Source organism: Pogona vitticeps, chromosome 5 (assembly GCF_051106095.1).
Source record: "Pogona vitticeps strain Pit_001003342236 chromosome 5, PviZW2.1, whole genome shotgun sequence".
Lineage (NCBI taxonomy): Eukaryota > Metazoa > Chordata > Lepidosauria > Squamata > Agamidae > Pogona > Pogona vitticeps.
Genome location: NC_135787.1, coordinates 100,862,501 through 100,886,845, shown reverse-complemented (window position 1 = coordinate 100,886,845; position 24,345 = coordinate 100,862,501). Strand labels below are relative to the sequence as shown.

Below are 24,345 nucleotides of genomic sequence, written 5' to 3'. Positions count from 1 at the left end.
GTATTGTGCTCTTCTCTGAAGATGCTCAGGGCAGCATGTTGAGTGGTTTACTCTATTTTAGTCTCAGAACAATATAACAAAAAATCTTGTAAGATTAGCTGGACCATGAGAAGGTTATTATTGTCTGAAATCCTGTAGTGCAGCTCTACTTGCAAACAGGAATGACATAACTGGCAGAGGTAGACTGCCACCAATTAAAGTATATTCCTTTTGCAATTCTGGGGTGTGCATAGTTTGCACACAATGCAACAAAGTTATGTATCCTCCAAAATAGGAAAAAGAAGCCTTTAATCAGCGTCAATCTGCTGCCACTAATGACTTCATACCCAATGCACAGGATTTCAGCCATAATTTGGTACCACAACTTTGTAATTCTTTTTCTCAACAATAAGTTATATAGCAAAAAGGCTTGTTAGAACCAACTGCAGATTGCTCTTATTTTTCCAAGGAAGTGAGCAATCAAAGCAGTTTAAAGGTAATCCATTCATTTGGGGTCTTTACCAGGCATGAATGGTTAACAACAGTATGAAGCAATGCACTGATAATGCATACCTTAATGCATTGTTTAAAACATACATTGATGTATTATGTAAAGCAATATTCTTTCTCTAAAAACTAAAACCAGCTTTCAATGTGAAAAGCAATGATGTTGAGATGTATGTGTAAAGCTTTAGTTGTGGTTAGATCATGAAGTCCTAATATTTATTTTATTAAAATACTTATAGTTTGCATTCCTTTCTCACAGGGACCTCCAGGATGGCTCCAACAGCTGTTAAACACACAATAATAAACAGTATCTTAAATTTAACAAACAGGAGTGGAGAATCAAGGCACAAGATCAGTCCAAAGTAAACTGAAATAACTGACAGGTTCAAAAAAATATGAAAGAGTTTCTCCCACTGAGTGAGCTGCTATATGAATACAGCCATCTGAGGCAGTTCCACCTCCTACTAAAGTAGAACCTTAGGAGGTAGTGAATACTCCAACACTGGAGACATTCACAAGGAAGGTAAAAAACTATCTGTCAGATAGATTTTGATAGACTTTCCTGCATTGAGCAGGAGCTGGACTCAATGGCCTTATGTGCCCACTTCAACTTCATTAATAGAATGGAATCATTCATCCAACAGCAAACTCAAGTGTTAAATGTATTTTTGTTTTTGGTGTCTGCACCCAACAGGTTTACAGATGGACCACTTTATTTATTTAATAATAAAATATTTATTGAAAATATTTAAATAGGCAATATTCTCAGAGAATATAAAAATCAGAAACTGCTGTATTTTTAAAATGTGCCAGGTACAATATGGCACTTTTAGAGAATTCTGAATTTTTTGCATGGCCATTATGGTCTTGAGCAAGGATTCCTCTAAGGCTCACGGCTATGTGTGCGAACACAACTCCACCTCCCTCCGCACAGCATTTCTCCTCCGCACAGCCCCTTTGGTATGGGTAGTGATGGAACCCCACTCACGTGCGGGGGAGAAGGAAAGAGAGAGGCGGAGCCCTGCTCCGCAGGGCTGAAAAGAGGATATGTTGGTCTTGGGAGGTACCCTGTTTCCCTGAAAATGCCATTTGGTGTGATCTTTGTATCCAAATGGCATACAGACCTCAAGCTTTTAAGTGTATGTGTATTGGGTATGAACCATCATACACCTTCACATTCAGAGGAATTAAGGTGCTGTGACAATGAGTACATCTCTTACAACTGTAAGACATAATCTACGCACCCCATGACAAAACTATGCAGTGGTGCCTCACACAGCGATTGCTTTGTATAGCGATGAAATCGTTTTGCGACGAAGATTTTGCGATCGCTTTTGCAATCGCTTTGCGATGTTTCCTATGGGGGAATTTCGCTTTGCAATGATTGGTTCCCTGCTTGGGGAACCGATCATCGCAAAGCAATGCTTTTTAAACAGCTGATTGGTGCCGCACGCTACACCCCCGCGCACAGTCCTGGGTGCTGCAGAGCTCGTGCATAAATAGGGAATGGCGGGAGGGGGGAGCGGGGGCACTCTGGATTGGTGCCTTGGGAGAAGGGAGGGAAAGAGGGGTGAAGGGCCTGGCCCTGATCCTCGCGCGCACCCCTGGGGTGCCGAGCCAGAGAGCCGTTGCAGCGGGAGGCGCTGCAAAGGAGGAGGCGCCCGCCCGGGACTGGGATCAGGGCGGCAGCGGCAGGACGGGGGTGCATGCCAGAGATGCCCTCCTCGCCCTTTCAGCGCCTGGGCTCCCGCTTGGGCTGCGCGTCTTCCTGCACGTGGGAGCGGGACGTGGGGCGCATGTGCTTGGCTGCTGCCGGCAGTCCCCCCCAGGGGCCTGCCTTGCCCTCCCTGCCCAGCTCGGGTTGCGACGGGGGGTGCGGGGTGGCGGGGACACCCCGGGAGCCGCGGCCTTTGGACACATTGGAGGTGCTGTGGGAGGGGGGCAGACGGGGCAGTGAAGGCCGGAGCGTCTGGCCGGCAGGGCACCGGAGCCCAGCGGGCGACCCTCCTGCCCTCTGTGTGCTTGCGAGCCCGAAAGCCACCAAAACGTCCCGCCGGAGCCGTGCCTCCACCCAGAGGCCCCGACGAGAGTGAGAAGCCGGAGGGACAGAGGCTTTCTTCCCCTCCCCGGCCCGGTTCAGGTGTTCCCCCGCCGCCTTCTCCTGCCATAGGTGCTGCTGCACGTCGGGGAGCTGCCGGGTGTGACTCCCTACTGGAAGACCTTGGTCTCTCCCGCCGCCGCCCCCCGGCCAGAGGGGTGGCTAGAAAGAAAGTGTGGGGGGGGTTACTTCTCGTCGCGCCCGGGCCATGTGCATTTGCCCCGCGGCTGCCCAAGTGGTGGCCCGGACGCGTCCCGCCCCTCCAGCCCGCCCGTCTGCGCCCCGGGACAGCCCCGCCAAGGAGGCCAGGCGTCGTCCGTGGCTGGCCGGCGGTGGAATTTCGCCTTGCTATGATTGGTTCCCTGCTTGGGGAACCGATCATCGCAAAACAATGCTTTTTTAACAGCTGATTGGCGGTTTCAAAATGGCTGCCCGCTGTTTTCTGGGACGGATTCCTCGCTTAAGAGGCACCAGAAATGGCAGCGTTATGGAGCATCTTCGGTCAACGGTGAGTTTTAAGCTCATAGGAACACATTAATTGCGTTTTAATGTGTTTATGGGCTTTTTATTTTCGCATTGCAATGTTTTCGTTTAGCAGCGATTTCGCTGGAACAAATTAACGTCGCAATGCGAGACACCACTGTACAGTAGTTCAGAACATAACATAATTCTGCACCAGCTAAGACGTCAAAAGTTACAATTGTGTCATGATGATTAAAACATTCCCACCTAAAAAACTGGTTAAAGATTTTGATTCCCACAAATAAAGTTCAGGCTGTCAGAAAAGCATTTTGAATCTCAGTCAGAACTAAATGAAATGGATGCTGAAAACATGATCAGAAACCCTATTGGACTGCTAAAAGTTTCATTTGTGTTCTGCTGAACTAATGTACAAGCCTTCAACATCTCTCCCCATTCAATATAGGGAGGTTTGTGATTTAGGGTAAAGCAATTGCAGAAGTGAATATTAGGATAAAGAAACCATACATGCATCAGCCTCTCTTACTTCTGTTCATGTATCTTATTCAGTTATAATAATGGACTAGAGTTCTAGAGTGACGGGATATCTCTCCACATAGATAACACAGCTCCTGAACTTATTATAAGCAAATAATACATATGGTGAAATCCAGTACTCTTTTTCTCCAATATCTAGAGAAACTTCAAAAGCAAATGGGTACGTGGGAAGGACTGCACATGTCAAGCACCCCCTGTCTGTTTGTGAAAAACAATATTCACTTGTGAAAAGTATTAACAGTATATAACAGCTTATTATATTGTTTAATTTACTGTGGTGATTTTAGCACTAAATTTATTCTAATGGCTTCAATATAAGGTTTTAATGATTCTATGGTTGAATTTGTTCATCATGAAGTCGTCTCCAAGAGAGCCTCTGCCAATACTGGCACGGGAACAATATAGTTGGCACTTGGTATTGTTCCTGGTAGCAAAAACATCGACAGAAGGAGTCCCCTATCGATGGCAAAGAAGGGCGAAGACCTTTCCTCCAAAACTGGGGATGGAAGTGTCAATTGGGTTGGTTGAATCTGAGTAAATTTGGACGATTTCTTAGGCTTTTTTGAAGTAGTCTTATCTTTTTTCTTTTTAGATGATTCAGTTGATGGAGCTGAGGTCCTCGATGTCGATGTCGACTTTGGTCTCAAGGTATACTTCAACTTATTTGCTCGGTGAGGAGGAGTCATTGCAGTATTGAACAGGAGGCTCTTGGTGATCAGGTCGATGATCTGGGCACAGTGCAGTGTCCATGGCGACCGAAGGTGCATTGAGGGATTTCTCCCAAAGGTAAGATCACAGCCTCTGAAGTCACAGCTTAAGTGCAGGCTTTGTGAGCCTTTTACACTCAGTGCAAGAGTGTGTTTGGTGCTGTTCCCCAAGACAGAAAGGCAACGGTCGTGGCCGTCAGTGAGCGGGATCTTGTTATTACAAAGTACGCACTGCTTGAAAGGCCGGGGGGGGGGGGAAATAAAAGACAAGAGAAATTTGGAGGGAAGATGGGAGAAAGGGGAGAATCAGCAAAAAGAGGGGAAAGAGATAAAAACTGAATCGAATCGGAGGTAGAAGAAATCAATTTATTTTTTTAATTATTTTATTTATTTTCAAAACTATTAAGGGTAGGGTAAGGAATACAGAAGGTAAAGGGCGATGGAAAGGGTTGAAAAAGGGTTTTGAGGATAAGAGAACATCAAATATATAATCATTCAATCTTTTCATATTAAGTATATCAGCATATAATCAATTCATATTCCAATAAAAGCTCATATTTCTAATTCTTCCTCTTTTTTAACTATTTATTTACCCCCTAGCTTTCAACTTGCAATTATATTATAGCTTAAATCTAAGTTATTCCAACACCATCAGAACACCAAGACCAGTTGTAAAATACATCCTCTCACGCTCCTTTTGTCTTAGAAATACGCTTGACAGGCCTGACATAGTATACATTCAGTTCACTTCTCCCATTTTCTCCATGTGCTTCTTTTGTTTCTGTGACTCTGTTTTCTTCCGTATTTTGAAAGGGGAAACAACATGTAGAGCAATATTTCGATTTTTAACCTCAGTTTTTCTAGCTGCTATAGCTACATAGCTTACTGGGTGACACATCATCCCCTTTATATTATCTGGTATTGCCTTCAGTACACACAGTTCTGGCATTTCTTTTAACTGTGATTTAACCGCTGCTGTTTTCTCTTCCTTAAAATCTTTAATTAAATCTTCAATCTGATCAAGATGCTGATTTACCTGCTTAAATCCCGTCAACACTGTCATTTGAAAGGTAACTTGCCACTCCGACCATTGATCTCTAGTTTTCCCAGGAAGCAGTTCCCTCTTTCCAGTATATCTGATCTATATATATAACACTCTTTAGTTTCCACTATTTTATCAATGAACCAACCCCTCACCTGGAACTTCTTCTCCCCCTTACCCAGATATACATAATGTATAAATCAACCTCTAGTCCAATGTATTAAATTACAACTATGGCAGTATTGTCAAAAAATAGCTGGCAAACTCAAACAAGAAATCAAGCACAAGAAATAAGTCTCTCAGATGTTTTTATAATCTGTCCAAGTCCAATTCCTGTCCAGGTTTTGTGGGCTGCTTGATTCAGTCCTTTCTCTCGCTGTTAATTTCCAGACTGTTTTTGTTTCTTTTTTGCTTCCCAGAATTTATTCCATCTTCACCCAGCAAGGCTGTTATCAGAGTGCCATTTATCAAAGTCCTCAGTTCAGTTCAGATCGTATGGCTCTTAGTTCACAGTTCACAGTCTGTTTTTTCTTTTTTAACTTCCAAAGGCTTATTTCTCCTTCCCCAGAAAAGGGGAGTCAGAGTCCCACACAGTCTAAGAATATACGAGGAAGAAAAAGGTCCAAAGTGAACAGCTTTCACCAAGTTTTAATCCCTTAAAGCCTGTCCAGTGTCAATTTCTCCGGGTATTTTTTTCTTTAATAAAGGCACGAGCTATTGCTGTCTGGCTGTTCCCTCAATTCGACCTTGAATCAGCTTGCTGAACATAGATCTAGTTTCCTTTCATTTTTGAAGCGCGAGCTGACATGCTAAATACGCCGCTTCTATCTCTTTTCGGTCGTAAATTTTCACACTCAATTGTTCTTCATTTTAATGGGGTTTTTCATAGAACAAGGGCTTCCACTTACTTTGTTGTTGTATATTTTCGCCGTGCTTCTTGTTCTCTTATCCTTGGCAACGGAGCTGTCCTGGCTGGTTGCCAAAAATGGCTTCCCGTCTTCTGTGAATTTCCAGAAGGAAGAAAAATCGAGTTGCTGCCCAACCTTCTACCTTCTGTGGCTCACCATCTGCTACAGAAAGGTCTCTCCTGACCTTCCCTTCGATTCCCCCATTTCTAGGGGAATCCCAGGCCGAATCGGTTCCAGCTTCCCTGGGAGCTAGTCCCAGCAGCTGCTGGCTTCACCACGACGAAGCTCCTCCGAAGAAATCAATTTAGAGGGGAAACGTCCAACAAAAAAGTGAAATAACAGAAGAAGCAACTACTGATCACAGTAAACGCTCAATCGCTCTAGCTCTCTCCGAAATAGATCTAACCTAAGCAGTGGCTAAAAGGAACTGAGGGGACTTCTGGCAGGTGGAGCATGCGTTCCACAGGGGAATGTCCCACTAATCACATGTCTTTAAGCTCTAGAAACTTCTGAGAGGTCATGTGCAGGCGCAGAACAACCCAACTGTGTGCATTCACAGAGGCCACGGAGAAGAAGCACTATATATTCAAATACATCTTTCTTTAAAAAGTTAGGTTACCTATCTGTAACCATGGTTCTAGTGGTCCTCTGTGAATTCACACAAATGGGTTTATTCTGCACCTGAGCAGGACGTTCAGAAGATTCTAGAGCTTAGAAACAAGAAACAATTCAATTCCCCCCCAGGGGTATAGGCTCTGCCTCCTCAACCTTCCTTTCAGTTCCCTAATCCGCCGTTACTGTATGGAATAGATATCTAAGAATCGTATCGTGACAGACAGCAAGGAGGAAGGGAGGGATGTGTGAACTCACGGAGGACCACTAGAAGAACCATGGTTACAGGTAGGTAACCTAACTTTCTTTGTAGTGGTCTCTGAGAATGCACACAAATGGGTGATTAGCAAGCTGTATTCACTGGATGGAGGGCCGTCACATTGGCAGAGATGACAAGACTGCCCTTCCACATGCAGCATCATTCTTGGCCATGACATCAAGGCAATGACATCAAGGCAATAGTGCTACTACCAAGTAGCCGCTTTGCAGATATCTTGTATTTGAATGCCTATATGCAGGGCGGTCAAAGTAGAGACTGCTCGAGTAGAGTGAGCCTTCAAGCATTCCAGTATTGGCTTGCCCACAAGCTGATATGCCAACTGTATCGATTGTACTATCCACCTTGATATGGTTTGTGGAGAGGCAGTGTTACCCTTATTGGGTCCATGATAGCAGAGAAAGAGACATGAAGAACATCGAAAGTGCTTCATCCTGTCAAGACAGAAGGCAAGAGCTCTCCTAAAACCCAGGGTATGGAGCTTATGCTCAAGTTGTATGGACGGTGAAGGAAAGTGTTGGTAGTACAACAGGCTGGTTGAGGTGGAAGTCCAATACCACCTTGGGAAGGAAAGACACGTCAAGGTACAGAGTGATTTTTATCGGGATGGACCTGTAGGTATGGAGGGTCTGATCTTAGAGCCGAGAGTTTGCTACCACGTCTAGCAGAGGTTATGGCCAGAAGAAAAGCAGTCTTAAGGGAAAGTAACTTTTCATTACAAGTTGCCATTGGTTCGAGTGGCGGTTTGGTAAGTGGTTCAAGCACCAGTCGAAGCGACCATTGTGACACAGGTTGTTGTGAGGGCGGTATGATGTTCTGCAAGCCCTTTAGAAACCTTTTGACTGTAGGATAAGAGAAGAGTTTAGCGGGACCAGAATGGAGAGGTTGGTGAGCAATGATAGCTGAGAAGTTTACCTTAATAATTGAATGTGCAAGTCCGAGATTAAAGAGATGCAGTATGAAGGTAAGTATGGTTGAGAGGGAGGCTGGGACTGGGGTAAGTCCCTTAGGATGAGTAAATTTAATGAAGGACTTCCACTTATTATCGTATAGGCGAGAAGTGGATGGTTTCCGAGCGTGGTCTAAGACTGCACGGAATTGGGGGTTATCCTCCACACTGTCAGGCGAAGAGACTGGACATCGGGATGGAGAAGAGCCCTGTCGTGCTGCGAGAGGAGTGACTGTATTGGAGGTAAGTGGAACATCTCCTCCGCTATTTCTCTGAGGTGAGTGAACCATGGTTGTCGTGGCCACCAAGGGGCGATGAAAAGTGCATCCGTTTGGTATTGAATGAGCTTGGTCACTGTTTTGAGCAGCATTGGTATTGGAGGAAACAGGGGAGTTCCCCGGACCACGGTATGAGAAATGTGTCTCCGAGGGATGAAGTGTCTATTCCTGCTCTGGAACAGTACCTTTGGCACTTGGTGTTGAGACAGGATGCAAACAGGTCTATGGTAGGCCGGCCCCATCGACATATGTCCTGAAAGACCATCTAGTTCAGGGACCATTCATGCATCTTGGTGGGGAGTCTGCTCAGACTATCTGCCAGGTAATTGCCTTGCAATGAAATATGGATTGCTTGTGGGAAGATACAGTGGGCACAGCACCACTCCCAAAACTGTATGTTAGACGAAGGAGGGGTAAGGATCGAGTTCCCCGTTATCGGTTTATATAGTGCACAGTGGTGGTATTGTCCATGACAATTTGCACTGCCCTTCCTTCAATACGTGGAAGGAAAGCTCGAAAGGCCTTCATGATGGCCAGCATTTCCAGTTGATTGATGTGGAACTTTTTTTGTGTCTTCGTCCATAGGCCATGAATTTGCAGTCCTTGGCAGAGAGCTCCCTAGCCCGAGGGACTGGCATCCGTTGTGACCTGAATGGATAGGTAAGGAGATTAAAAGGGTCTGCCCATTGATAGATTGCGGGCAACTGTCCACTATAGGAGACTGTCCAGTATATACTGTGTGATCCATAGTTTTTTCATAGTGGAGTCTGTAAAGGGGTTGAATTGCTGGAGGAACCAGGACTGGAGGGGCCTGAGTTTAAGTCTGGCATGAAGGACCACCAACATCATGGATGCCATGAGGCCCAATAAGAATTGGATGTCCAATGCAGCCATGGCTGCGAGAAACCAAAATTGTCATATCACCGACTGTATTTTTACAATTCTTTGAGCGGGGAGAAACGCTCTTGCTTGAGTGGAGTCGAGTCTTGCTCCTATATAATCGACAATCTGGGATGGAATCATACATGATTTTTGTCGATTGATTTTCAAACCGAGTCTGTCTAGGGTGTCGAGGGTGGTATTGGTGGCTGTGATGGCGTCTTCGTACGATCTCGCAACCAGAAGTAAGGGAAGATGTAAGGGAAGATCTTTATTCCCTTGTTAGAGGAATTTTACGTGAACAAACAGAGCCATAAAAGAAAAAACAAGAAGAGGGGCCATAAAAGAAAAAACAAAAAGAGAAAATGGAGGGGGAATTCGTTGGCGGAGGGGGGAAGGCAGGAAGGGCTATAGAACGAGAAAAAAATAAACTGAGTTTATCAAGTTCTAACGCACCAGATTAGAAAAAAAAAATAAACAAAATAGAATAAAGTAGAATCAATAAATTGAAGAAAAGAAAGCCCAAAAGGTTAGAAACTTTTCTTAAAGTCGCTCTACTATTCCAAATGTCCTACTGGAACGGCGGAAAAAGAGGAACTGAAAGGAAGGTTGAGGAGGCGGAGCCTATACCCTAGGGGCAAATTGTTTATTTATTCTAAGTTCTAGAATCTTCCGAACGTCCTGCGCAGGCGCAGGATAAACTTATTTGTGTGCATTGGTTCTAGAGAGAACACTACGAAGAACTTTCATTTCTCCCTCTGTCCCTATCTTTTGCTGATAATATGCATTACATTTACATATTAATAAACTGGAATTGGCTCACATCCATAGCTGTTATTTTGAAAACAGAGATTAAGTCTAGTCAGTTTAATCAGACACAAAGTTTAAAACACAGAGAACTGAAACTACACTGTACAATTAACTACAGCTGTATGTTGAATATTTCTCTGAAGATTTCTGGAACAGCTACAACCTGAGCCTAAGGAAAAGAGGGATTGTTCACAAAGTACATTAAAATACCCAAGAAGGTTTAACCACTATAAACTGAGAAGACAAAAAAGTTAGTTGCTATGGAGACTACTCTCCTGGGGCAGCCAAGTTAATCTTTGGCTGCACAGATCGTCTGCCAAGGCACTATAAATGCTTTTAAAAAATCCACATCCTTACTTCCTAAACTCCTCTAACTGCTACAGCCTAAATACATCACTGAATAACAGATACCTATTATTAAACGAGCCAGCAGATTTTTCAATTGATTTTCTAAAAGTTATGCTTACTATATTCACTGCAAAAATTACTATTAAAGTCATATTTGACTGAGAATCTTCACTGTCTTTTCCAATGGATTTAGAAAAATGGATTTTGGCATGATAACACATTAAAGCCACCTTGGGTCATTTTTAAGGAGAAAGGTGGGGTAAAAGAATTTGAAATAAATAAAAATAAATGAATAAAGATTGATCAAATGAGGAGGAACCTTTCAGTTCAGCACAACACATTTTTTGTTCCTTGTTCAACTTCGTTGCTTTATATAGCTTTACTTTTTTGTCGCACAGTAAAAAATATAAAGTTACCTCACTTAACAATTTTGTCATTAAACAGCAGAAGAGAGACAATCTAAATCTAAATAACCATACTTTTGTTCCTCAGAACTGATGTGGGTAGTCTGCCATATATGCTGCTTAGCAATGTAAGAACTGCCGCTACTCAGTCTGGTCTACTTAGCAGCCTATTTCCAGTTGTGATCAGCCAAATGCTTTCAGGAATCTTACAAACAAGGTATGTGGACAATAGTCTATTACCTCAGAGCAGAGGTCGTCAACCCCCAATCCACAGCCCGGTGCCGGTCCATGGCCTGAGCCGGACTGCGAAGACAGACGTCCTGCCCCCCTGCATGCACTCCCCTCCCCACAGCTGCTTTGTGTGCGTGCCAGTGCCGGTGTGAGCACTCCCCCACCCCTTCGCACATGCGCCCAAGGCATCCACGCAGCAGCTCCTCCTTTTGAGCTCCCGAGGAGCACAGGGAGCAAGAAGAAGCAGTGTGAGACTTGGCGGGGGCTGAGCTGCAAGCTTGGTGCTGTCCCTGCAGGGAAGATGGTCGCTGGTGGGCCCGGCACGTCTCTGGTCCCCGCTGGCACCGCCAGCAGCAGCAGCAGGACAGGCACCCCCTGAGCCGAGACGACAACACGCACGCACCCTTCCCCGGCCCCTCGCCCGCAGCGCTCCAGCACCCATTGAAGCCGGCACTTCAGAGACAGTGAACCAAGTCTGCCGAGGGGGAGGGAAAGCGGGACTTCGGACCCCTGCCTTGTCCCTGCTGGGAGGGATCCTCCCAGAACGGTGCAGAGACCCAAACCCGAGGCGCTTTCGCAGGAAGGGCTGCTTTGGGGGCCCCAGGGGGGTCTCCATGCAGGAAGGCTTTGGGCAGCAAAATTGGAGGAGAGCATCAAACTGGAAGCCGGCCAAAGCCTTTGCCCAGAGGCTCGAAGGCTGGGTGGGTCCGGAGGGAGTGCCACAGTTGCCAGTCAGTCAGACCTCCTCCTCCCCCGTGCCCTCCTCGCTACATGGCTGGGCGACTGCAGGCAGCAGTGGGCAGCGACTAACTTGCCAGTCAGTCACGGGAGGCCAAGGCTCCCAGATCCGTCTGTCGGTCTGTGGCTCCTGCCTCCTTTGCCACTGGGAGGCTGCCTGAGTCGCGAGCATCTTGCGCGTACCCGGATGGCCTGAGCAGGGACCGAGGCGGTGCACTGCAGGTGGATCGGCCCAGCTTGTGTCCGGGTGGACTGATCTGCAGATCGAGGCTAGGGTATATAAAGGGGAAGAGAGGGAGGGAAGGAAGGAAGGAAGGAGGAAAAGAGGAGTGCGCCCCACCCCCAGGTTCAGTTGGGACCGGCTAGCCTTCCTTCCATGCCTGTCGGGGCTCCTGTGGCTCTGTTGAGGGGCAGTGCCCAGTGCAGCGACAACCATACAAAGGCTGCTCATCTGCCCCACGAGGCAGCCTCCGAGTGGGCCCTACCGTGCCTGTCAGCAGGCAGGGGCGCCCTGTTGAAAACCCTCCCCCACGCGCTTGGTTCCAAGGCTCAGCACCCTCCCGCCAGAAGAAAACCGAAGAGCAGCCAAGGAGCTGGAGGCATTCTGGGGTGGGAGTTCCGCAGAGTGCAAAATCCCACTTGTGCTACTGCTTCCCACACCCCCGCTGAAGTGTGGGGTGGTGGAGGTGGTTCTGGTTGCTGGTGCTGCTGTTGTTGGATGCCCTCAAGTCGCCCCCTCCACACACACAGGGTGAACCTGTGAATGCCCAGAGTGCCCTGCCCTCAGCAGGCCTGCTCACCTCTTATAAAAACCCTATGGCTTCCTTCAGGGAGTCAGTCCATCTCCTACAGGGTCTTCCTCTTCTCCTGCTGCCTCCCACCTTTCCCAGCATCATTGCCTTTTCCAAAGAACCCTCTCCCTTCTCATGAGGCGCCCCAAGTAGGACAGCCTCAGTTTCATGATTTTATCTTCCTGAAACTTGGACCCGCTTGTTTGTCTTTTTGGCAGTCCATACTACTACATAACAAATACCCCCATGCACAGATGCCCCCTCACGCCCCTCCCCCCAGTCCTTGTAAAAATGGTCTTCAACAAAACCAGTCCCTGGCATTAAAAAGGTTGGAAACCACGGCTTTAGAGCAAAAAATAGCAAAGAAAAGCTTCAAATTTCAGCCTCATGTGGCTCAACCAGGGTAGATAAAAATCAGTGTTTTATTTAAAGATCAATTTAAAATAATGTTTTACATAATGGTTTAAATTTAGATAACGATTTTTTAAAATTGAAAATTGTCAAAAATCTGATTTTTAAGAAAAAATGTGATTTAAATTGATTTGATTTAAATCAAATCCAACTTGGGCCTAACAATTTAGAAAACAAGACCAAAGGGGAACTGGTACGGGGGAGGGCATAACTGACGTTTAGAAGCACTGGGCTAAATTCAGCATAACATGAGCAGAGAAATTCTGTTTGATTTTCCACTTGAGAAGCAACAATACATGGTGCAAGAAGGTTCAATGGATATTGTGCAAATTGTAGAATTTGCATAATATCCATTAAACCTATCTGCAAGAGGATTCCAGTGCATGTTTGTGTTCATATAAATTTGTTAGAAAGAAAAAAAAGATGCAGGCAGTTCAGGAAGGATGCAGTAGAGAAAACTGTTTTAGGTTCCTCTCTGCACAATCTAGAACTGGGCTTCCACCAGCATTACAGTATTTTCATGATTATGGAATACTGGGTTTCCAACAACATGACAGTACCTACATGCACAGACATTTTCCTCTTTATTAATATTAGAATTCAGGGGTGTTCAACTAATTGGACTGGCAGCTGGTTCACAGTACACAAAGAACACACTGTTTTACTTATTACAAAATATAAAATTCACTGCCAAAAAATGCAGTACAGTGGTGCCTCGCATAACGTTTGCTTCGTTTAACGTTTTTTTTCGCTTAATGTTTATTTTATCAGAGTCAGATTGTGCTTCGTATAACGTTTTTCTCTATGGGCGATTTTCACACAGCGATTTTGGGACCATGCTTCGCTTAACGTTTTTGGTTTTAGGTCCCCTGCTTCACTTAACGATGTTCATTTTTTCAATTACAAAAGTGTCTTAACATGTTGAAAAACGGTTTTAAATGCTTGGAATCGTTAGTGCACCTTCTAAAATGTGTGCATACTTAATTTGGCGTTGATCTGACTTTTCGTTAATTTTTTGTGAATTTTTTCTCCCCCATAGGAAACAGATTTTGACAGCTGTCAAAAGTTGGGGGGAAAAATTCACCATAAATTAACGAAAAGTCAGATCAAAGCCAAATTAACTTTTGCATCCGTTTTAGAGGGTGCACAAGCTAATCCAAGCATTTAAAACCATTTTTGACCCTTTTATGACACACTTAAATTTGCAAAAATTGACTTCGCAAAGCCATTGAAATGTATTGAGTCAGCTTCAATACATTCCAATGGAGGAAACATTGTATTGTTTAACGATGTTTCCTATGGGTTTTTTCGCTTAAGGACGGCAATCTGTGCCTAATGGAACGGATTAACCTGTTTCCAATGCATTCCTATGGGAAATGGTGTTTCGCATAAAGTTTTTTTCGCATAAGGTTTTTTTTTTTTGGAACCAATTAAAAACATTATGCGAGGCACCACTGTAATTTATATGCCATCAAAGTTAGCATAAACTGGTTGTTGTGGGTTTTTCGGGTTCTTTGGCCGTGTTCTGAAGGTTGTTCTTCTTGTCAGTCTCTGTGGCCGGCATCTTCAGAGCACAGCGCTGTCCTCTGAAGACACCAGCCACAGAGACTGGCAAAACGTTAGGAAGAACAACCTTCAGAACACGGCCAAAGAGCCCGAAAAACCTACAACAACGATTGGATCCCGGCCATGAAAGCCTTCACGAATGCATTAGCATAAACTTTTTAAATCCTTTTAAATCTGAGATTAAAATAAAAAAAGATTATAAAGACTCTAAAAGACAGAGAATGGATATTAATATTTTCCAGTATCCAGAGGTAATAGAAAAGATAAAGAAAGAATGGTTAGAATTTTGGACAATAAATGAAGCAGGAGGTATGAAATTAGGTCTGTTGTGGGACATGATGAAAACAATTTCAAGAGGAATAACAATAAGGGAATCCTGTAAACTGAAAAAAAATTAAGGAGATAATGTGAAAAAAACTGGAAATTTGGAAAGCAGGTTTTTTTAAAGAAAGAGATAGAAGGATATTGGCAGAAATTCAGGCAAAGAGAAAGGAACTAGAAAACTTAGAGACAGAAAAAGTCCAGAGAGATTTGATGAATATAGGGAGGATTTTTTGAACATTTAGCAATAAAAATTCAAAATTATTAGCTAGAATGTGCAAAAAAAAGATTAAAAAACACGATTGGGGTAATTAAAGATAGAACAGGTAAGAGGTCTAATGTAATGAACGATAAATTGAAGATTTTTCAAGAATTTTGTCAATTATATAAACAATGTACTGAAAGAGAATATAGAAAACTATATAAATGAGAATTTAAAAACTAAATTATTGGTAATAGAAGAAGAGATTAAAAAAGAAGAAATTGCTGAAGATATTAATAAACTGAGAAATGGTAAAACACCAGGCCCTGATGGACTGGGTCCAAAATATTATAAATATTTTAGTTCTGCTTTGGCACCTAAGCTAAAAATATTTTATAATAAAATACTGGAAGGAGAGACAACATCACCGTCTTGGAAAAATTCATTAACAATTCTTATCCCAAAACTCAATAAGGATCTAACAGATCTGGGATCTTATAGGCCTATATCTCTAATAAATCAAGATGCTAAGATTTTTACTGCTATACTAGCAAATAGATTAAACAGATTTATAGCAAATTATATTAAAGAGGATCAATGTGATTTTATAAAGGGAAGACAAATGGATAATTTAACTAGGTGAGTTTTGAATATTATATGTGAAGTAGAAAAGGAAAAAACAAAGGCAACTGTTTTATCACCAGACATATTTAAGGCCTTTGATTGTGTGGAATGGCCAACATTAAAGCTGCTTATAAAAGGGTTGGGGATTTTGCAGAAGATTTATAGGGGTTATAGAGCAATTATATTCAGATAATACTTCAGAAGTAATAGTTAATGATGGTTTAACAGAGCAGATTTTTCTAGGCTGACAAGACAAGGCTGTCCACTTTCACCAATATTTTGTATGGTTATAGAACTGTAAACGTAAACGTGCTGCTTATAAACCACCCCATAGCACTTCAAGCACTCTCTGGGCGGTTTTACAAATTTATGTGGGCTACACATTGCCCCCCCCCAGCAAGCTGGGTACTCATTTTACCAACCTCGGAAGGATAGAAGGCTGAGTTAACTTGAGCCAGCTACTTGGGATTGAACCCCGCGTTGTGAGCAGTTTTACCTGCAGTACAGCAGTTTAACCACTGCGCCACGAGAAATGATGAATTAATTAAAAGATTAGGTAAAAATGATACAAGATTAATTTATTTGCTGATGACCCGTTATTGACCATTAAATACCCATTAGAAAGTATGGATAATATTAAAATCATTTAGAAAAAATTGGGGAAATAACAGGACTATTAACTGCCAAAAAATACAAATAATGATATTTAATTATAATAAATGTGAACAAGAAATGTTTGTAAATAAATATGGTTTTAAAATATGTAATTATATTAATATTTAGGTATAAATAAAGTTAAAGTGACTCAAAAATTAAAGGAACAAAGCTTTAATAAATTAAAAAGTGATATTAAAGATAAATTGCAGGAGTATTCTAAATTGAAACTATCATGGTTTGGGAGAATTGCCATGATCAAAATGAAAATATTACCAAAAATTACTTGTTTATTCAGGATGCTTCCAATACAAGAAGAAGATTTTAAGTATTGGCAGGGATTAATTAATGGATTTTGTAATCAAGGTAAAAAATCAAGAATAAATAAAAGATATTGGTATAAGGCTCAAAAATGGAGGTTTAGGTATTCCTAATATAAAAAATTATTATATAGCAAATCAGTTAAGATTTATTGGAGATATATACAACAAAGGAAAGTTAATTTGATGGGATATGGAATCCTCAAAAATTAATGGGAATATAGAAAATATTTGTTTAATGTAGTAAAAAGAATTACAATAAATCAGGTGAACAACCCTTTTTTAAAGAAACATGTTAAATATTTGGAACAGAAATAAAAAGAAGTTATGTCCCTTTACTTCACCACTAAAATTAGTGACCGAAATAGAAAATTTCCCAGCAAACTTGAAGGGTTTAGCAGATCTGTTTAAGGACAAAAAAGTTGCCAGATTGAAGGAATGGATGATTAAAATGAGACTGAAGGATCAGATTATAGTTGAACTTCAAACTAATAAACTATCATTGTATAATTATATCCAATTAGATAGTTGGACAAAGGAATGGTTGAAAACTAATGGCAAATGTAGAGAATGTACTAAGTAAGGACAATTTCTATCATCACATGAAGACATGCAGAACGATCCTTTGAGGAAAGGAGTAGTAAATAGAATTTATAGTCTAATTTTGGAACAAGAGGAAAAAGAGACAGAAGCAGAAGGTTTGAAATCAATTTCGGAAAATGATTTAAAGACAGAAATTAAAACAGAGGATTGGACAAAAATTTGGAAGTTGAGAGTTTTAAGATAAATGTTGGTAAGAATAAAGGAAAAGTTTTTTAAAATTAGTTTAAGGTGGTATATGACTCCGGTGAAATTGAATTCAGACTATTCTAAGGCTTGTTGGAAATGATTAAGAAATTGGCACGTATTATCATATGTGGTGGGAGTGTAAATGGATTCAGAAATTTTAGAAACTGATTTTTAAGGAAATATGTGATATGTTTGGAAAAGATATCAAATTCAATTCTACAATTGCTTTGTTGTCAAGTTTTGATAAGATAGAACTTGATTATTGCTTAGAGGAATTGATTTCCAATTTTATGACAAGTGCTAGAATATTAATAGATAGATTCTAGAAAAATAAAAATGATATTAAATTAGAAGATTGGTATAATGAAGTATGGGACATTGCATTAAATGATAAACTGACTACTGAACTTAAGATGAAAAGAGGGGAAATAAGTTCAAATATTTTTTATGCTATTTGAGGTAGATTTGTGGAATTTTATTACTAAAAGGAAAGGGGAAAGCCTCTAAACAACAAACAATACAATTTTGGAAAGGAGGTTCGTATTAAAAATATTGTTCCAAAGGATCCCATAGGTATGGGCAAGCATTGTGGTTTAGATAGTATTAGTAAGTATTTTGTATTTTTGTATTTGTTTTGGAAATATAAAAAATAAACAAAAATAAAAAGTTAGCATAAAGTTTAGACAATTGAACAAATAATATATCCATCAATGACTGTATGTCTTAATGGCTACTGTATTTAAAATATTTCTATTCTACCTTTTCACAAGCCATCTTAAAATATTTAACAGTATTACAAACACGCCAAATAAAACAAATCAAAATATCAACAAATAAATCCCAGTGCTTAAAGCAGCAAAACTATCGATATTTTTCACTGTATCATCATCATCATACTGCTTTATCAATACGCCCTGTTAATTTTTAAAAATCTAGTAAAGCTGAAGATCACTAAAAGAATTGCAGTGCCAAAATACAATCTAAATAATATTTCTGATTAATTTAAAAGCTGTGTAAAGAACAGATTTACATTACTAAATTCAAGTGACTGTAAATTAAGAACTGTAGACTGTAACCAGAGATAGCACGGAAGAAAGAAATCATTAAGAGTAGATAAGATACCAACAGTACCATTTCAAACTACAGTGGTGCCCCGCTTAACGATTACCCCGCTCCACAACGAATCGGCTTAACAATTAGGTTTTTGCGATCGCAAAATGATGTTTAGATAGCAAAAAACCACTTTATGATGATCGGTTCCCTGCTTCGGGAACTGATTTTACGACAATCAAAATAGCTGATCGTCGGGTTTCCAAAATGGCCACCCGCTGTGTTAGGGATGGATTCTTCGATCTACAGGGAGCAGAAAATGGCCGCCCTATGGAGGATCTTCGCTTTACGATGAGGTATTTCGCCCATTAGAACATATTAACCAGTTTCTAATGCATTCTAATAAGCTTTTTACTTTCGCTTGATGACGATTTCGCACTACAGCAATTTCGCTGGAACGGATTAATGTCGTCAAGCGAGGCACCACTGTACAAATTTCATTTATTTATTTATTTTATTAGATTTATACCCTGCCCATCTAGACAGATAGTCTACTCTGGGCGTCAAAGACTGAATCTATCAAAATCATAACAATATGAAAAACAGAACAATGGCCCACAGATGAGAAACATTCAAATTCTAGTCCCAAAGAAAAATATGCCCCACCACATATAAAAAGCTCCCGTCACTTGTCCCAGCTCCTGCCAACCTAGCAGTTCTAAAGTATGCAAATGCAAGTAGATAAATAGGTATCACCATGGTGGGAAGGTAACGGCGTTCCATGTCTAGTCGCGCTGGCCATGTGACCACGGAAACTGTCTATGGACAAAACACTGGCTCTATGGCTTGGAAATGGGGATGAGCACCGTGCCCTAGAGTCGGACACGATTGGACTAAATGTCAAGGAGAACCTTTATCTTTACATATATAACAGAAAATCAAGCAAGTAAACAGACAAATTATTTGCAGATCCTAGGCTACAGGATGTGGTGGTGATAGCATGAATTGACACAAATTACTCCTCTGAAGTCACCTAGTTCTGCTCTGGAAGAAATCAGAATAGCTACAAATAAAGAAGGCAAGAAGGAACACACAGATGAGGACCGGGGTGGGGGGTGGGGGTTGTAGTGGGGAGAAAAGCAGAAAGCAAGAAAAGAACAGAATAAAATAGAGCAAACAAATAACCAAGTAAACAAGGGAGGTACCAACATATGTGTTTTCCAGTTTTAACTTTATTCTCTGAAAAACATTTAATATAGCCTACCATCCTTGCAGATCTTTTCATTCTCAAGCAGTTTCACACCTGTGGGACATGCACACTGGTAAAATGGCTTGAAGGGAGACATCAAACACAAGTGGGAACAACCACCATTATTTGTTCCACATGGATTTGTAGCTGTCAAAAACACAGAACACAAACAATTAATTCTTGCCACAGTAACAGCTAACATTAACTTCTAGATCAAAGAGCCACATATAACTGAGGTAAAGAACCATGGAAGGCAGAAACAGTCAAGGGATGTAAAAGAGAACATGTACAATTGTGCAATGTGAACTGAATATGTATATATTATATGAATGGGGAACTGCTGTGGGAAGAGGAAGCTGGAGGTTATTACGTGTAATTCCCAGCTGACCACAGCAATATTAACTTTTACTGCCCTTCTCCATTTTTAGGCAGGAACCCAAATACCATTTCCAGAGACTGAGGTGGCCAATGTACAACTTGTGGGCCCCATGTAACCTCAGTGGGGCCCAGTGCAGTCCTCAATATTCCCAGAATACTTCTGCCAAATTAGGAGTGAAAATCATACTCCTTAGATGACTGGGGGTGAGGGGAACATGATATGGCCTATACATACATTTTCACCATCCCATGACTCAGGTGAAACTGAGTTGAGTGAATTGGCCCCAAACAGCTTTAGTTCATCTGGTATATCATAACCTCCCCCCTAGTGTGAAAAAGATCAGGTAAGGCAGATGCATTCTCATCGTTCTCTCAGTGGCATGCTCTTATGACTGTATTCACTTAAAAAACAAAACCTAGATAATTGACATTATCTGTTTGATCTTGTGGCCATTTATGGACTGTTTATACAGTTTCAACCTTTCAACAAAGACCAAGCTTTCTTCTGATAGTTTTCTGCTAGCTTACTTGTAGGCAGGTGTCATGGAAGTACTGGATAGGAGCACAGTAAGGCCCACATTCTTATGTACTGCTTCCTTGACTGTGACATAAAGAAAAAAATTCTGAATCTTTTTTACTGAAATTTCCTGAATGATCAAATGCATTCTATAGTTTCTTATCTTCTCAGACGACTATAGAGTCATTCTTCTCTAACCAGCAACATTTTATGGTGTGGCAAATAAAATCTGCCAGGGAATTGTTTTAGCAAATCTGTAACTTGCCAGGCATTGGATGCCAAGACTGGCACTTTCAGTGCAATTAAGCTATTAGCAACTATGTTTTTGAGCTTATAATTTTTTTTCCTGTTCTTCATATGCTCAGTTCTCCTATTTCTAGGATGAGTGGCCTCCAGAGGAGACGTAGAAATATGGCTTGCCACTTCACACTATAGTTGGCATAAATCATACTTTAGAAACACATTCAAACTGGACATTCTATTTCTGGTTTCCTGTTCAATAGAAAAAGAGATGTTACTTACCTGTAACCATGGTTCTTTGGGTGGTACTCTGTGAATCCACACAAATGGGTTAAACTGCGCCTGTGCAGGACTCTTTGGAGTATTCTAGAGCTAAACTAACTGACCAATAAAACATCTCCCCGTGGTGCGCATGCTCTGCCCGTTCGCGGTACCTCAGTTCCGAATGTCTGCCGCTGTCAAGGCTCTGATAATTAAAAGCTATAGGCAAGCCGTGAAGGATAGTGGGGAGGATGGGCAGGATGTGTGGATTCACAGAGTACCACTCGAACAACCATGATTACACGTCTCTCTTCTTCGTGGTCTCTGTGAATGCACTCAAATGGGTGACCAGCAAGCTCACTTAGTGGAAGGAGGGCCATCACGGTAAAACTGAAGTTAGCACATTATTACTTTTGTTTATTACAGATTACTTTGATATCGAAGCAGATACATTATTTTAAAAGACTAGCCACTTTGGGTCCCTTGTTGGGAGAAATGCAGCATATAAATAAAACTAATAAATAATAAACTAATAAATAAATAGAATTCTGAATAATTGCATTATAATCTGTACTAATAAAAATGCCTAACATTTTCCTTCCATTACATAAAGCCAAACCTTAAACCTCTAAAAATCTGTGTCAGCAATGAAAAAGACAAAGGAATCTCACCGTTGGGTTGCCGCTGCTGGCTGAACACATGGATATCCATGGGAGAAAATATGTTGGTATGTATTTCACGAAGATTCTCCCCAGTATATTTGTTGCAAGCCAAGACAGAGCGAGTTGTCCAGTCTGTCCAGTATAATGTGTCCCCAAATAAGGTCAAAGCAAAGGGATGTGGAAGGGACCCTTTAATAACAGGTTGCCTAGGGAAAAAAAGCAAATGAAAAATGAGAGTGTTTCGTCTATAAGCCATGTTCTCAGGTTTAGGGAAAAAACATTCTTCTAATGCTTGCTCAACGACAATTAGAAAAGAACTGTTAAATTCACTTGAGATCTGTTTTTTTAATGGAGGAAATTCCATTTCTCCTCTCAATCAGCTTAGAGCACCTGAATTAATTTTAAAATTTTAATAATTTCAATCTATGATATGAGTGTTGTATGTGGCTTGAATTAACTCATAATTAACTCACATTTTCTAACAAAGTGATGAAAAATTTCAAGATCCAGAACAGCAATAACCCTTATTACTCTGTTTCCATGCAAATAACACCTAACTGAAAATAAGCCCTAATGCATTTTTGGAGCAAAAATTAATGTAAGACCCTGTCTTATTTTCAGGGAACATGGTATGTCTGCTAATCCTCTTTATTGATACATTGGAAAAGGATGTATTTGCAACTGCAGGAATTCAGGACATCCAATAAAGCTCTCCTGACTACCCCAGTGCCACCAATACATTATACTTTAGGAGGTATTCTACCTGATCTGGATGGGATCAGAGTCCCCCAAAAGATCAGGTTCATAACCTGGGTGTGCTCCTCGACCCATCACTCTCTATGGAGCAGCAAATCTCGGCCATGGCCAGGTCTGTCTTTTTCCAGCTGATTGCACAGTTGCGGCCTCATCTGGACAAGAAATCGCTAATGACATTGGTCTATGTGTTGGTAATCTCTACAACTGACTACTGCAATGTTCTCTGTGTGGGGCTGCATTAGAAGATGATATAGAAGCTTCAGCAGATGCAAAGTGCAGCAGTGAGGTGTCTATCAGAAGCATGAAGATATGACCACATCTTGCTGATCCTGGCATGTCTACAATGGCTTCCTGTATGCTTCCATGCCAAATTCAAAGTGCTGATATTAACTTATAAAGCCCTTTATGGTTTGGGACCTCATTACCTGATGGAGAGTCTCTCCCTAAGAGTTTCCACCTGAGCCACCTGGTCCAGCCAGATGTCATGTTTGCAGGTGATCACCCTGGAAAAGACCCAGAAAGCTATCACCAGGAACTGGGCTTTCTTTGTGATGGCCACAACACTATAAAATGCATTACCCACAGATATACACATAGTCTAGTTATGACTAGCATTAATTCCTGTTGTTTCAGGGGTCTGACCTGGCGTGCATTACTGAGACCTGGGTGGGAGAGGAGGGTGGTGTTCCCCTCTCCCAGCTATGTCCGCCTGGGTACTCAGTCCAGCACCAGGGTCGCTCGGAGGGTCGGGGAGGGGGAGTTGCTATAGTCTATAGGAGTTCTATCTCCTTGACCAGGCTTCCTGTCCCTTTGAGAGGAGGTCTCGAGGGCCTGTATTGTGTGTTGGGCTCGCGAGACAGGTTAGGGATTCTGTTGGTGTACCGCCCACCCTGCTGCGTACCAACAGTCTCCCTGCCTGAGCTGACAGAGGTAGTCTCGGACCTGATGTTGAGGACTCCCAGGCTGTTGGTGCTGGGGGACTTCAACATCCATGCCGAGGCTGCCTTGACTGGGGCGGCTCAGGACTTCATGGCCACCATGACAACCATGGGGCTGTCTCAATGTGTCATCGGTCCGACGCATGAGAAGGGCCACACCTTGGACCTGGTTTTCTCAACGGGACTGGAAGATGGTGGTTTGGATGTGGAGGGGCTGGTCGTGACCCCATTGTCATGGTCAGACCACTTCCTGGTCAAGTTCAGTCTATTAGCGTCTTCTTCCCTCTGCAAGGGTGGGGGATCTATTAAGATGATCCGCCCTCGGAGACTAATGGATCCAGATGGATTCCTGAATGCTCTGGGGGATTATCCGTCTGATATGGTCGGCGCTCCTGTCGAAGCTCAGGTCACCCTATGGAATAGGGAGATGACCCGGGCGGTTGACACGATTGCGCCTAAGCGTCCTCTCCCTGCTCGCCGAGCCCAGACAGCTCCTTGGTATACTTCTGAACTGCGGGCGATGAAGCGAGAGGGGAGACGGCTGGAGCGCAGGTGGAGGAAATCCCGCTGGGAGTCCGATCGAACACGACTTAGAGCCCATTATCGGGCCTATTTCGTGGCAATACGGCTGGCGAAACGGCAATATTTCTCCAGCCGTATTGCTTCCTCAGAATGTCGTCCAGCAGAGCTGTTTCGGGTGGTCCGGGATCTTCTTCAACCGGGAAATCCGGTGGAGGTCCCGGACTGCTCATCAGCTCGCTGTGATGAGTTTGCCATACATTTTGAGGGAAAAATCGCTCAGATTCGCAGTGGGTTGGACTCCACAGTTACT

At 42.3% G+C, this 24,345-nt stretch overlaps 1 protein-coding gene across 2 annotated transcripts in view; it reads right to left on the bottom strand.

The window, feature by feature from the left end:
• Window positions 1–24,345, bottom strand: part of LRP6 (LDL receptor related protein 6) — a 161,112-nt gene that overhangs the window by 75,499 nt on the left and 61,268 nt on the right. For both annotated transcript variants that reach the window (XM_020785777.3, XM_073000909.2), the window contains exons 4-5: window positions 21,829–22,025; window positions 19,777–19,908 (exon numbers count right to left, since the gene is read on the bottom strand). In XM_020785777.3, coding sequence (XP_020641436.1) covers window positions 19,777–19,908; window positions 21,829–22,025 — 329 coding nt within the window. The remainder of the gene's footprint in view (window positions 1–19,776; window positions 19,909–21,828; window positions 22,026–24,345) is intronic.